The following is a 13266-nucleotide window of genomic DNA, read 5'->3' on the forward strand; positions in this document are numbered from 1 at the left end:
TGTCCTGGTAGATGATAAGACGATGCGGTGGTTCGGTCTTGCTAAGCAGCCCCGCGATTTCTCCGCCGGCGGAATCTGGATTTATGCACATGTATTGCCTCAACTATTTACGTGATCAATCTACATATTCTGCAATCTAATCGTAGTCAAGAGTAGGATCCCAGTCTGTAGGAGAGTACTCTCCTGTGTGGAGCATATTGACTTCATCCTCCGATAATTCAAAATCAAAGACATCAGCGTTGCCCTTGATGCGCTCTGCAGTCGACGATTTCGGAAGAGGAACGATGCCCTGCACAATCAGTTAGTATCTGCCAGTAGAACATGAAATTTAAGGGGCATTTACGTTCTGCAGCACCCAACGAATCATAATCTGGGCTGGCGACTTGTTATACTTCTTCCCCAGCGTCTTCAGAATACTCTCATTGAACCTAGACCCATGCGCCAACGGACTGTATGCTTCAACAACGATGTTGTGTTTCTTCAACCAGTCGATGATATTCCGGCGGTCGCACCACGGATGAATCTCATACTGTCCAACATCGATCTTGCTGCCGTTGGTGCTGTTGATGTATTCCTGGAGTTCCTCGAGATGGTGGATCCCGTAGTTTGAGACCCCGATTGACTTGACTTTGCCTGCTTGCTGAGCTTCTGTCAATGCGCGCCAGGACCCGAGTCGAGCTTCCTTGCCACCGTAGGGTGCGTGAATCAGGATCCTATTTCGTTAGTGCTGTTATAGACTAAAGAGAACGGGAAGGCAACGAACAAGTCGATGTAATCCAATTCAGACTCCTGCAAGCAATCATCAACTTGTTTCGCCGTCCTTAGGTGTCCCATGGCACTGGGGAGAATCTTGGTCGTATAGAAGATCTCTGACCGGTCGATGCCAGAGCCCTTGATTGCCAGGCCACAGCCTTTTTCATTGCGGTACATCACGGCGGAATCGACCTACCAATATTAGTTATCAAATATAGCACTTTTTATGCGGATAACAAGGCATACATGTCGGTAACCGGCATTGAAGACATCCTGAAGAACTTTTGGTGTTTGCGAATTGGAGCTGCTTCAGTCAGCGTTGTATTTCGACCATGCCAAATGAACGTACATCAAGTAAGACTGAGATACATATATTAGCCAAATTCCATATCTCTTTCTCTTATCAGACTTACACCAAAGCCCAAGGCTGGAATTTCATGTCCGGAGTTCATCCGATACTTTGTAGACAGGCTCAAGTTGGCCATTATGGACGACGTGCTGTAGCGAATGTAATTAGAAGCAGGTGATAATAAAGGGCGGGATTGTAGAGCTGGACGGATGGAAGACAAGAACATAGAGAGTGTGTTGAGTGGAAGTGGGATGCAGTTGTCACATCGCTTTATATCCGAAGCGCGCATGACATCACCGCCAGCCCCATTTGCCTACGGAATGCCATGAATTGTACAGAATCAAGGCTGTTGTTTCGATTATATAGTAATGTTGTTATAGCAATGTGACTGATTCTGTCACTCCAATTACAAATAGTTGGCAAATATTTACACAGAGAATCGTAACATGATGATGGCAGTAGTGATAAAAATGCAAAGGAACCTGTGTCAAACGAGAAATGCAAGCAAAAACGATGTCAAAGCAGTGCTGAGTTTGGGAAATCCAAGTTTGACGGACCCTAGCCAACTCCTGACAAGAGACAACAATAATGGATAGCACTAGAGACGGTAAAGGAGGTAGTAAGAATGATTGTGTGGATTGCCATTATCGCAACTGAACGTAGTTTCCTGCAAATATTCTCATTAGTCGCCTGATGATAAGCACAGAAAAAAGGTAGCAACTTACCAGGGAATTGTCCCTCGCGTCCTCCAACCTTGCCTGTCCACCATTCATTCTGGTTGTCTGTTCGTTGCACGATTTCAATGACCTCGCCAGCCGAGAAACTAAGGTCACCATGGGCCTGTGCTTCATAGTCGTACAGCGCCGTAACCGTCTCCACTGGTGCCCGGAATTGGGATGGCTTGGGCTTGGGCGGTGGTGGTGCCGGTTTACACTTGGCCGCTGCCGCCAAACTACTGGCGCTGCTAGCACTGCTGCCAACAGCAGCAGCAGAGTATGGCGGCGGAGGGTTGTCAACTGTATCAGAAGTGTTGTTTGGTCGTGAATAGGTGCTCTTGTAGTCGCCACCGCCGTCGGAACCAAACTTCTCCTTTGCGAAACTGGGCTTCGCACCCGGGATTGGTGGCTTTGAGCCGGGACGACGGCCAGCAGTGGTTTTATAGTGGACGATAGTAAGCTCTTCTGTCCGTTCCTTCACGTCACCCCGCTTCTTCTCAAACGCCTCTTCGACATCCAGAGTAAGATCAAAGTAGCCAATGTTCATGCCCTGCATCTTGTCGTGTAGGGTGTAGAAGACATTCAACTGCATGTAGTAGAAGGATTGGAACAGTGGACGGATGAACTCGGCCTCCAGGGCGAACAGCTTCGGGAGTTCATCCTTAAGCAAGTCGTTATAGTAGTTGAATTCCTGCGTAGCCTGTTCGACGTCGCTTTCGGCCTTGTAAAGCGCCTTTTCGTCCTTCAGCGACTTGTCCTTCTTATCCTGCAGCTTCTTCAAAGTGGCGCGGTGGCGGTCATAGTCGAGCTGCTTGTGGTCGCGTTTCACGCCAACTTTGCGGATCACCTTGATCACCTCCAACAACTGGTCCGCAGGGCTGATGATCCGACTGTCGATCATATCCAGTTCGGGCGCAAGGGATTCTTGGAGCTCGCGAACGATGGTCTCGTACTCTTCGCAGGCATGAATACCTTCGGGATTGCCTTCGATGGTGTATGTACTGGGGTCGGAAGCCCGACCGGAGATAGGCTTGTATAATTCTGTCATGGATTTGGAGAATTCGATCTGGTGGTTCAACATGCCTATACCGAATTAGCACTAATAAAGGGTAGAAACAAGCAAAACACAGGACTAGATACCATTAATGGCATTGAAGTATTTCTGAGACTCATCGTGAAGTTTCTTGGTCTCCTTCTCGAGTTCCTGGAACCGACGTTCGGCATCGCTGTAGACGGCATCCTTGGTATGTTCGCCGATGTTGAACTTGGCCTTGAACGTCTGGGGCGCTCGTACGATGCCCTTCTGGAAGCCTTTGAAACTCATGTTGGTGTTACCGATCCTTTAGGTCTCCTGCACACGTAGAATAATGGAGTCCAATCCCTCCGGCGGCAAATTATGGTAGTTCCGGCACTAGCGGTAATAGTGTGTAGGCACCCGACCCAGTGAGTAAGAAGGAAGGACAATGAAGAATGTAGGGAGAGACACGAAACCGGAGGACTCGCAAGTGGATTGGATATTGTAGGGCGACGAACGAGAGGCAAGAAGAAACGGATATTAAGGAGAAAGAGGCGAGCTGGTGGGGAGAGAGAAAAAGGCTCTTTTTTGTAGTCGCCGGCGAAAAGAGACCATACGGAGTTTAGTCCAATCTTCTAGTGAGGTGCCCAGTGTGGCTTAGCTATGACATAAATGCTGGGCATTAGGCCCCTTTATTCTTGTGCAGAGAGTATACATACAGCACAGTTCTTGTGTTTGTACATAGAAAGTGCTTGATCACAGCACTAATTGTATATGGTCTATGACTGATTTTAGTATCACGGAAATATATGTCAGTCTTGTATCCGTACTCTGTACTCCGTACTCTAGTATCTCGTGGCTCGTTTTTCCGATCCTGTGTGGCGCAGTGCGATGAAGTCATGGCCAAATCAGGCAACCACAACCAGTCATGTGACTGACATGTACTGCAGTCACTGTTTGCATTGTTAGCACGGTTTTGGGGCTGATACTAGTTCTAAGTTCTCATAAGCAGACGCTCTACGGAGTACAGAGACTACTCCGGTGTGACTGCATACTGGATCATCGAATTCCCCGGAATAATCCTTACTCCGCTCGGAATCCGGAGAAGGAGCTCGGACATCGGAGAATTCAGTAAATCCGACGATTAGCAATCAGACGCTAGTGATATAACCGGTTCCAAACTTTTCGTCCGCCCGCAACAATCTTCCTAACACTTTTTCCTCCTCTTTTTTCCACAAACTGACCACTGCCCTATTCGCATGGTGCAGTTGTAATATTCTACATTCTTTTTTAAATATGTCGAGTGTTACACCATTAGCATTTAGACAGGCTTCGAGAGCCTATGCTCGTCGCTTGTCGACGCAGCATGCTTCCCTGTTCCCCCGGAGGGTGGCCGCCGCCACTCCGGTGACGAGACGTGGCTATGTCACTGAGACCAAGGCTGGAAATGCCCAGGTCTCGGTGGATACTGCTATCAAGCAGGAGCAGAAAGCTTTCATGAACCAGACCGGCGTTCAACCGCAAAATGTCGACCTTCCCGGCTCCGGCGTTTCCGGTGATGCTTCCATGAGCCCCTCAGCCGGGATATTGAAGCAAGCGACAGTGATGGACCAGGGTACCCGGCCCATATACCTCGACATGCAGGCCACTACGCCCTTGGATCCTCGCGTGCTCGATGCGATGCTTCCTTACATGACCGGAATTTACGGCAACCCCCACTCGAGGACACACGCCTACGGCTGGGAGTCGGAAAAGGCAGTGGAACAATCGAGACAATATGTTGCTGACCTGATCGGTGCAGACCCGAAGGAAATTGTCTTCACCAGTGGTGCTACTGAAAGCAACAACATGAGTATTAAAGGTGTGGCTCGTTTCTTCGGTCGCTCCGGCAAGAAGAAGCACATCATCACTTCGCAGACTGAGCACAAGTGTGTTTTGGACAGCTGCCGGCATCTTCAGGACGATGGATTTGAAGTTACATACCTGCCTGTCCAGAACAATGGCTTGATTCGGATGGAAGATCTCGAGGCGGCCATCCGGCCCGACACTGCGTTGGTCAGTATCATGGCTGTGAACAACGAAATTGGTGTTATTCAGCCCTTGGAGGCGATTGGAAAGCTCTGCCGCTCCAAGAAGGTTTTCTTCCATACTGATGGCGCCCAAGCGGTGGGCAAGATCCCGCTCGACGTCAACAAGATGAACATTGACTTGATGTCGATCTCCAGCCACAAGATCTACGGTCCCAAGGGTATGGGTGCCTGCTATGTCCGCCGTAGGCCTAGAGTCCGTCTTGAGCCACTCATCACTGGTGGTGGTCAGGAACGAGGTCTGCGTAGCGGTACCCTTGCTCCCCATCTTGTAGTAGGATTTGGTGAGGCTTGCCGTCTTTCCAAGCAAGAGATGGAGGTGAGTTAATCTTTTCCATTCTCTTTTCGTGTGTTTGTCTTCTCCATTTATTTTCTCCGACGGCGATGATTATAAGCTATATAATTATGCATGGCTTTCTGATTATGCCTTGACGGTAGCTACATGCCATCAGGTGTGTCGTCAAGGCCCGTTATGACCATAGCAGGGGTAATGAGTCGTCTTACATGTTTTGACTTCTTATTGGTGTTCACGCATGGATTTGCAACGAAACGGTCGCTAACATGTTGAATAGTATGACACCAAGCACATTGAGCGCTTGTCGAAGCGCTTGTCAGAGGGTCTTTTGTCGATGGAGCACACCAACCTCAATGGAGACCCTGAGCACCACTACCCTGGCTGCGTGAACGTATCGTTTGCGTACATTGAGGGCGAGTCCCTTCTGATGGCTCTGAAGGACATTGCTCTGTCGTCGGGAAGTGCGTGTACCTCTGCGTCGTTGGAGCCTAGTTACGTGCTTCGGGCTCTGGGCACAAGCGACGAAAGTGCCCACAGCAGTATCCGATTCGGTATCGGCCGGTTCACGACCGACAGCGAGATCGACTACGTGTTGAAGGCCGTGCAGGCTCGCGTGGACTTCTTGCGAGAGCTGAGTCCGCTGTGGGAGTTGGTCCAAGAGGGTATTGACCTGAAGACGATTGAGTGGAGCCAGCACTAATCTTTCTCTCCTTTTTTTTCCTCCTTTCCATTTCTCTGTTTGATTATGAGCGCTTTGGGAGTATTGTAAACCTATTCATGTGGGAAGGCGTTGGACATTTGTAAGGATTGATGAACTGCACGTATAGTTAGCCTTTTAGGTATTGTACAGAATAATGATGAATGATGCAAACTGTGTCCCAAATGATTTCATATAGTAGTACAGAGTACAAATGTAGGCATTGGGCAGCGCTGTGCCCGTTGTACAAGTAGAATATTAAAGACACTCACAATGCTGTACTGAATGCAAACAAAGCTTAATCGTACTCAGCAAGTTTTTTTTGTACGCAGAATCCAATGGGAAGTCGGGTAGAGCATAGTACGAATAAGTATACTTGGTGCTCTATAGAGTGCCGTTGTATAGATAGATCCGCGTAGTCCAAATAAACTGCACCCGATAACAGCAGCGGTCCTGGCGTGAGTGAGAGCGAGCACCGGTTAGCGTCTCGCTTAGCATTCCACACCTGGGTTGTGCCCTTCTCTGCCGCCGACAGCCGGGCCCATCCACCAATCACAATGGCTTCCGGTCCATTTTCTAGCACTCAGGCTAAGTCTCGCTAAACACCGCCCCCTCTCGCGGACACCCAATATCCATTCAATGGGGCCGATCAGTTCTGCTTGGTCAGCCGTCAATTGCGCCATCCTATATCGGACTTGCTGCGGAGTATACGGAGTACTTCACCGGAGACGGTTGGGTTGTTGGAGCCATGGAAGTCAGTACATTGGTATGATGACTCGAAATCGCATAATGCCGCTATATCCGCGCTGCCAGATTCTGTCTGCTATGTACTCCGTATACTACCTGCTTTACCTGCTTTGCCTCTACTACATACTACCAAGATCGACACCAGTTAACTATTGACAACTCTATTGCCGTCGAATGCTCAGTTATACCCGTAAATTGCGGGAATTAGAGTCCAGAACCACCTCAGGAACAGACTCTACCGGTCCCCAATTCCCGTCCCCCCCCTTCCTGCATACTCCTCTTAGCCGGTGCGCATCATTTTCGTCACTCGCGGAGAAATTCTCAATAGTACATATCTTGCGCAGATTGCACTTAATAATAACTCACCGAGGGCGAAAAAGATCAAAGTTTCTGCTATCGGGACTGTCCCGGAGATCTCTTATATCCTTTTCCCTCCCCCAGACAACCAGCTACTTTCCCCTGTGGCAAGAGCACGTGAGCACCCCTGGTGTTTGTTTTTGGTTCATTCTTTTTTCACTTGACAGTTTTTGCCATCGATCTTTGATTGTGGTATTGTTCTTTCATTTCTACAACATACCACCTTGTTTGTTAGACTAGACAGCATGCTCGCCCCCGTACCGGATCTGGCGGACTATGGCATCTCGCCCGATCATGGCTTCCTTCCGAGCGAGTTGCCCCTCACAGCGTTACCAGACCCTTATTACACCAGATGGGAGGCAATAGCGTCAAATCTGCAGGGTCTGCTGTTGAGCAAGAGGATCAGAGAGACTGTTGACCGCTTACCAACATTGTCGACCTCGTACCTTCAGTCAGAGGGCGAGTGGCGGCGGGCTTATGTAGTGCTGGTGTTTACCCTCCATGCCTATGTTTGGGGGGGTCATAGACCGGAGGAGGTATGTGCCTACTGCCCCTGCAATGATGCGATGATGCAATGGCTGACTTGATGGGTTTCAGAGAATCCCTCCCCAACTGACCATCCCCCTATTGGAAGTCTGCGACCACCTGGAACTCCCTCCGGTAGCCACCTATGCCGGCGTGTGTCTTTGGAACTACAAACCCATCTTCCCAGATGAACCCGCAGGAGACCTGAACAACCTGACGTCGGTTAACACCTTCACCGGATCGCTGGATGAACAATGGTTCTACCTGGTTTCCGTGGCTATCGAGTCTCGTGGAGGGCCAACACTGCCACTGATGCTGCGGGCCATCTCAGCCGCACGCAAGGGCCAGAGTGGCATCGTGACCGAGTGTCTGCATGAAATGGCAGAGCGGTTGGATGATATCGGTGCTTTGCTTGAACGGATGTACGAGAACTGTGACCCCTACGTCTTCTATAACCGGATCCGTCCCTATCTCGCGGGCAGCAAGAACATGGCGGAGGCTGGCCTCCCTGATGGTCTGCTGTACGATGACGGCAAAGCTCCGAAGTATGGTCAATATGGCGGAGGTAGCAACGCACAGAGCTCGCTGATTCAATTCTTCGACATTGTCCTCGGGGTGGAACATCGACCCACGGGGGAGAAGCCCCAGACCCCCGAGACCAATAAAGAGGGGGTTGCCGGCAGACCGCGACACGGCTTCATCCAAGAGATGCGGTCCTACATGCCCGGACCTCACCGTCGTTTCCTGGAGCACGTCAACGCTGTTGCCAACATTCGTGAATTCGTCGAGGCACGACGGTCAGACAAGGCATTATGCATCGCTTACGATGCTTGTCTGTACATGCTGCGGACCATGCGCGACAAGCACATTCAGATGGTCTCGCGATACATCATCATCCAATCCAAGGGCGCACGGGAGCAAACCCAGCCAGCAGCACGAAGCAGTGCAAAGCCCCAAAACCTCGCCTCAACTCGCCCAGTCGATAAAAAGAAGCTTCGAGGAACAGGTGGAACGGCTCTTATTCCGTTCCTGAAGCAAGCGCGGGATGAGACTGGTGAGCCGGCCATTGACGCATGGGCGCGACGCTTGCTGGGAGATGCACCTGTGCCATCTGGTTTCGCAGCATTGAGCAAGATCGGAGAGAATTCGGATGGACATATTGAGGTGGTAGGATTATCGGGGACGTGGGCAGCTGATGAGAGTGAGGGTGGGATTTGCCATTGGTGATGGACATAGACTTTTCTTGTTTTACTGTTTTCTTTTTGTTCTTGTTCATTTCGAGCGTGCTATGATACACCTGCTTCATACAGCCTCTTGGTTGATTCCTGACGTCTTACCGGTTTTGCCTTTCTCATATTTGCATATTGCATGTGATTGCATGAACAATTCAGGGGCTCGAGTGAGCCATACAATTCCATTCCCATCACAACTCAAATGACGATTGCATAATAGTTGTACAGCCACGCGGCCGATAATTATGAGTTCTAGCATGACGCAATGATCAGACTCGATTAGGTTGGAAATTCTCTAGAAAAGTCCGGAATCTACCCATGATACATGACATCACCACCATGATGTCATCACTTTCCTATAGATATAAAGACATCTATACAACCACTTCGAAAAGGTAACCAGATCAATTGAATACAAACAATTTACACAAGACAATACAAAGAAAAGAATACAATCACAATGGCCGACAACAACTCTTCCACCCTCAAGTCCTACGTCGACTCTGCCACCGGCCTCGCCCAGCGCGCTGTTGGTACAGTTACCGGTAGCTCTACTACTCAGGTACGCCCCTTTTCACCTGTGCTTGTACCTAAAGAACCAAAGCTAATAACTGAACAGGTTGAAGGTCAAACCACCCAAGACCAGTCCAAGTCTGAACACGCCGCCAGCCACGACACCGCCAAACTCGGCCACGTAACCGCCGACCCCCAAACTGGCGCCACAGCCCAAGACAACCCCTCCCGCAACACAGGCTCCTGGGATCAAACCGTCGGTTCTGCCAAGGAGTCCGTGGGCAACTTCATCGGCAACGAGAACATCCGCCGCCAAGGCGTCGAGCAGAATGCTGCTGGTAAAGAGGCTGAGGCAAAAGGGCAGTTGAAGGATCTTGGTGAGGGCGTGGGTGATCGCGCGCAGGGGAAGTTGGGTGGTATTGGGGCTGCTGTTGTGGGGGATAGGGAGGAGGAGGAGAAGTGGAGGCAGATTCATGATGAGGGAAAGGTTAGGCAGAGGGGGGCGGAGGAGGATATTGATAAGAAGGGGGGTGCTTAGATGATTCTATTTTGGGTTATGAGTTATGATACCTCGCTTGGTTTGTTATGTATAGGTTAATATGATATCCATGAATTTGTTTGATGATCTTATTGTTATCTTGTAGCCCTACTCCGATGGAAAGTGATACAGTAGACTAAAGCGAAAGGTGATGTACCAGTCAGCCATTAGATGCCCTTTTGTGAGTATATGAGTATATTTCTTATGCTTCTTATTATATGAAAATCATGGTACGTACGCATGTGATATTAATCGCCGATCTTATTCGCTGACCCTAATGGAAGGCAATGTAAGCGGAAGGTAATGTAAAGGAAGGTGATCTAGATCTCAATAGGAAGGTAATCTGAGGAAGGTAATCTTATCACCACTCGTATATCTGGAAGGTAACAGTATCACCTCCTATACTTGTAGAATCCTTTATCTTCCAGCATACTTCAACAATACCGGAACTGACATTATAAATACCCCATCCACCACTACCATCAACACCAATCCCAATTCTAACAGCATACAACACCAATCAAACAAAATGTCAGCCCTCGACTTCTCCCTCCTCAACTCCCCCTCCCAAAGCCAGCTCTTCTGCAATGACCTCCTTGCAACCCTCAAAAGCCGCGGCGTCGCCCGTCTCAGCAACCACGGCATCCCAGAAGAAACCATCAACCAGCTCTTCGACATGACCCGCAAGTTCTTCGCCGCATCGCATGAGGACAAGATGATCGCAAAGCATCCGCCCGAGTCGACTCCGAATCGCGGGTATAGTTACGTTGGACAGGAGTCTGTGGGGAACATTAGTGGTTTTGAGAAGGGTGTGTCGCAGGCGAAGAGTGTGAAGGATATCAAGGTAGGCTATCTTCCACAGCATCCAATGTAGGAAGAGGAAGAGACTAATGAGGATAGGAAACATTCGACATGGGATCCCCCACCGACACCCTCGTCGACAACATCTGGATGCCAGAGGACAAAGTCCCCGGCTTCAGAAGCTTCATGGAAGGCTTCTACGCACAATGCTTCGCTCTCGAAAAAACTATCCTCATCGCCCTCGCGCGCGCCCTCAATATCCCCGAATCACAACTTGTATCCCTTCATTCCGCGGCCGAAAATGAATTCCGTCTGCTTCATTATCCCGCTATCCCAGTCTCACTCCTCAAAGACGGTACTTCGACCCGCATCGCCGAACACACTGACTTCGGGACTATCACGATGCTCTTCCAGGATTCCACAGGTGGTCTACAGGTCGAGGATCAGACGTGTCTGGGCACATTCCACGGTATCGAGTCGAACAAGACAGACATCATCCTAAACATCGGGGACTCGTTACAGAGATTAACGAATGATACCTTCCGCGCTGCATGCCATCGCGTTACGTATCCGCCTACTGTGAAGATCAATGAGGGCGAGGGTGAGAATGAGGATGAGGTGATTCCGGAACGGTACTCGATTGCGTACTTTGCGAAGCCGAATCGAAATGCGTCGTTGTTGCCGTTTTCGGAGTTTGTGGATGAGGGGAGACCGTGTCGTTATGATGATATGACCGCTTGGGAGTATAATAATTTGCGGATTGGGAAGTTGTACCAGGTTGCTTAGGTGTGTACCGTGGAGTGAGGTACAACCAGTTTACTACGTTTTTCTGTTTGTTTGTTTGTATTTAGCTGCCATATGCCATATCAATGTTATTCAACCTTTTCGGTAACATGAACACTTTTGGTGATGTCCGACCAGCAGTTCGCAGATGGCTCGATCTTACCTCGCATTCTCCTGACTGTCAAGGACTATGTAAAGCCACCCCAAACAGATTGAACATCGGATACCGTTACACCGTTGGATATTTGCCAGGATACATGACGCTCCATGTGCTCTCTATGCGCGACCCCATTTTGGCAGAGAGGCCTTCAGTTGATGTGCGTCAAGTAAGGCAGTGCATCATTCGTCATTATTTCCGGGATGCGGATATCGATATGTACTCTTTGAGTTGGGTCTTATAAGGTTTTGTTTCTGGCTTTAGACTCAGATATCCATTTTCTTGGAGGTCATCCTCTTTGCCAAACCGATGGCGTGGACCTCTTTGCATTGCTTTATAGAAGACGGGGGAGGTTTATCATCTTCAACCCAGAGCGAAGCTCGAGAACTGTAATCGGCATCTGCGAAGTACCGCGGCTTGCTGGCCATGCAGCGCAAAAAATATTTCCATCTGCATCTGTCAGCATTGCGGCACGACTAGAACGAGTGGGTAGCTCCTCATTACGTTGTAATCGTTGGAGAGCTTGACCAGGAATAGCAGTATATGGTTCATCACCTAGTCACATCACGTCAAGGTCCTCGAAGAGCCTCGAGAGGGACATTGGGCTCGTCGAGGCCATCCCAGGCATCCATAACCAGGATGGCTCCTCAACCTTTCTCGCGGCAGCTTGTGAGCAACCCCCTGGTGGTGGTCCTTGCTCCGATGCCGGGTCAGAGGGGCCCATACTTCTAGATGTATCTTTCTCGTGTGAGCTGGAGGCTCCAATAGCCGGTGCTTTCCATGACCACATCAAGAGATCTGGCAATAAAGAAAGCAACACTCACAGCCAAAGAAATAAGAATAATTCAAAAAATCACTCGACGCTGTCGGATGACACAACGGTCTCTACTCTCTAGCGATCCTTGGATGTTGGCTGAAATTGACTCTCCGCTGGGCTAGACGATTATGGGAAGGAAGCCTTACACATTCCCGATCTGGGATAAGTCAGACGTCTGTCTTTTGATAGACTGTTCTAGTCATTCTAAAATAATCGCGACGATTTGTCTCGACCTAGTGGCACGCATCAAGGCTGCTCCGATGCCTGACGATTTGACCAGAGCTTTTAATAGAAAACACACAGAGCCCAAATAGCACGAAGACTGTTCGACGAAGAAAGGAGTAGGGCACAGGGTTGCAAGCGGTGAATCGCGGCAATAACAAGCAAGTATGACAGTAGCGACGAAAAAGGAAAGTGTTGGACCATATAATTTTATTTGACTTCAAAGCCAGTCCTGAAACTGCTTAAAATAAATCAAAACACAGAAGATTCACTTCGAACCGTGGGTGGTGGACGTGGCATTGACGCCGGGATGTCTTTGTCCACCCGGCTTGATATTGTTCATTGCGGCCGGCGTTGATATTGTCGTGGTCTACCTCGACGGGGGCGACGAGAGACAAAGAATCGTGCAAGAAAGACTCAAAGAATCCTCAACCGCCTTGACTTGATCCTGTCACCGAATTCCCCCATCTCTTCAGTTCTTGATATTGTTAAATTCGCGCTTCCCGTCATGTCAACGCCGTATTGTTCGTTTCGGCAGCGCTATAGCACCGGGATGACTCGCTGGTTGAGTTCTTCACTGCTGCCAAATTCTCCTGTTTGAGATCTCTATTCCTCTCGAAGCTTTGTCCATCGAGCTATTATACATCTTCTTTTATTTGGTC

At 49.4% G+C, this 13266-nt stretch overlaps 5 protein-coding genes across 5 annotated transcripts; 3 read left to right on the top strand and 2 right to left on the bottom strand.

Moving 5' to 3' along the window:
• Positions 1–24: 24 nt before the first annotated feature.
• EURHEDRAFT_417069 (aldo/keto reductase family protein) lies at positions 25–1351 on the bottom strand. The gene is made up of 6 exons (XM_040783113.1): positions 1167–1351; positions 1103–1113; positions 1000–1057; positions 764–945; positions 344–713; positions 25–289 (listed from the first exon to the last, which is right to left on the bottom strand). The coding sequence occupies exons 1-6, from the start codon at positions 1236–1238 to the stop codon at positions 137–139; spliced, it is 846 nt and encodes a 281-aa protein (XP_040634454.1). The 5' UTR covers positions 1239–1351; the 3' UTR covers positions 25–136.
• A 395-nt stretch (positions 1352–1746) lies between these two features.
• EURHEDRAFT_518871 (amphiphysin) lies at positions 1747–3142 on the bottom strand (the record flags this gene model as incomplete). Its single annotated transcript, XM_040786727.1, has 3 exons — positions 1747–1769; positions 1828–2901; positions 2959–3142. The coding sequence occupies 3 exons, from the start codon at positions 3140–3142 to the stop codon at positions 1747–1749; spliced, it is 1281 nt and encodes a 426-aa protein (XP_040634455.1).
• Positions 3143–3854: 712 nt separating this feature from the next.
• On the top strand, positions 3855–6020 carry EURHEDRAFT_417072 (IscS subfamily cysteine desulfurase). The gene is made up of 2 exons (XM_040783114.1): positions 3855–5239; positions 5493–6020. Exons 1-2 carry the CDS (start codon positions 4130–4132, stop codon positions 5913–5915), a joined length of 1533 nt encoding a protein of 510 aa, XP_040634456.1. The 5' UTR covers positions 3855–4129; the 3' UTR covers positions 5916–6020.
• Positions 6021–7261: 1241 nt separating this feature from the next.
• EURHEDRAFT_466310 (IDO-domain-containing protein) lies at positions 7262–9824 on the top strand (the record flags this gene model as incomplete). Its single annotated transcript, XM_040785080.1, has 5 exons — positions 7262–7552; positions 7614–7698; positions 7744–8742; positions 9217–9335; positions 9393–9824. The coding sequence occupies 5 exons, from the start codon at positions 7262–7264 to the stop codon at positions 9822–9824; spliced, it is 1926 nt and encodes a 641-aa protein (XP_040634457.1).
• Positions 9825–10353: 529 nt separating this feature from the next.
• EURHEDRAFT_466323 (isopenicillin N synthase family dioxygenase) lies at positions 10354–11411 on the top strand (the record flags this gene model as incomplete). The annotated part of the gene is made up of 2 exons (XM_040785084.1): positions 10354–10668; positions 10725–11411. The coding sequence occupies 2 exons, from the start codon at positions 10354–10356 to the stop codon at positions 11409–11411; spliced, it is 1002 nt and encodes a 333-aa protein (XP_040634458.1).
• Between the last annotated feature and the right edge of the window lie 1855 nt (positions 11412–13266).

This window comes from Aspergillus ruber, assembly GCF_000600275.1.
Source record: "Aspergillus ruber CBS 135680 unplaced genomic scaffold scaffold00043, whole genome shotgun sequence".
NCBI classification, from domain to species: Eukaryota; Fungi; Ascomycota; class Eurotiomycetes; order Eurotiales; family Aspergillaceae; genus Aspergillus; species Aspergillus ruber.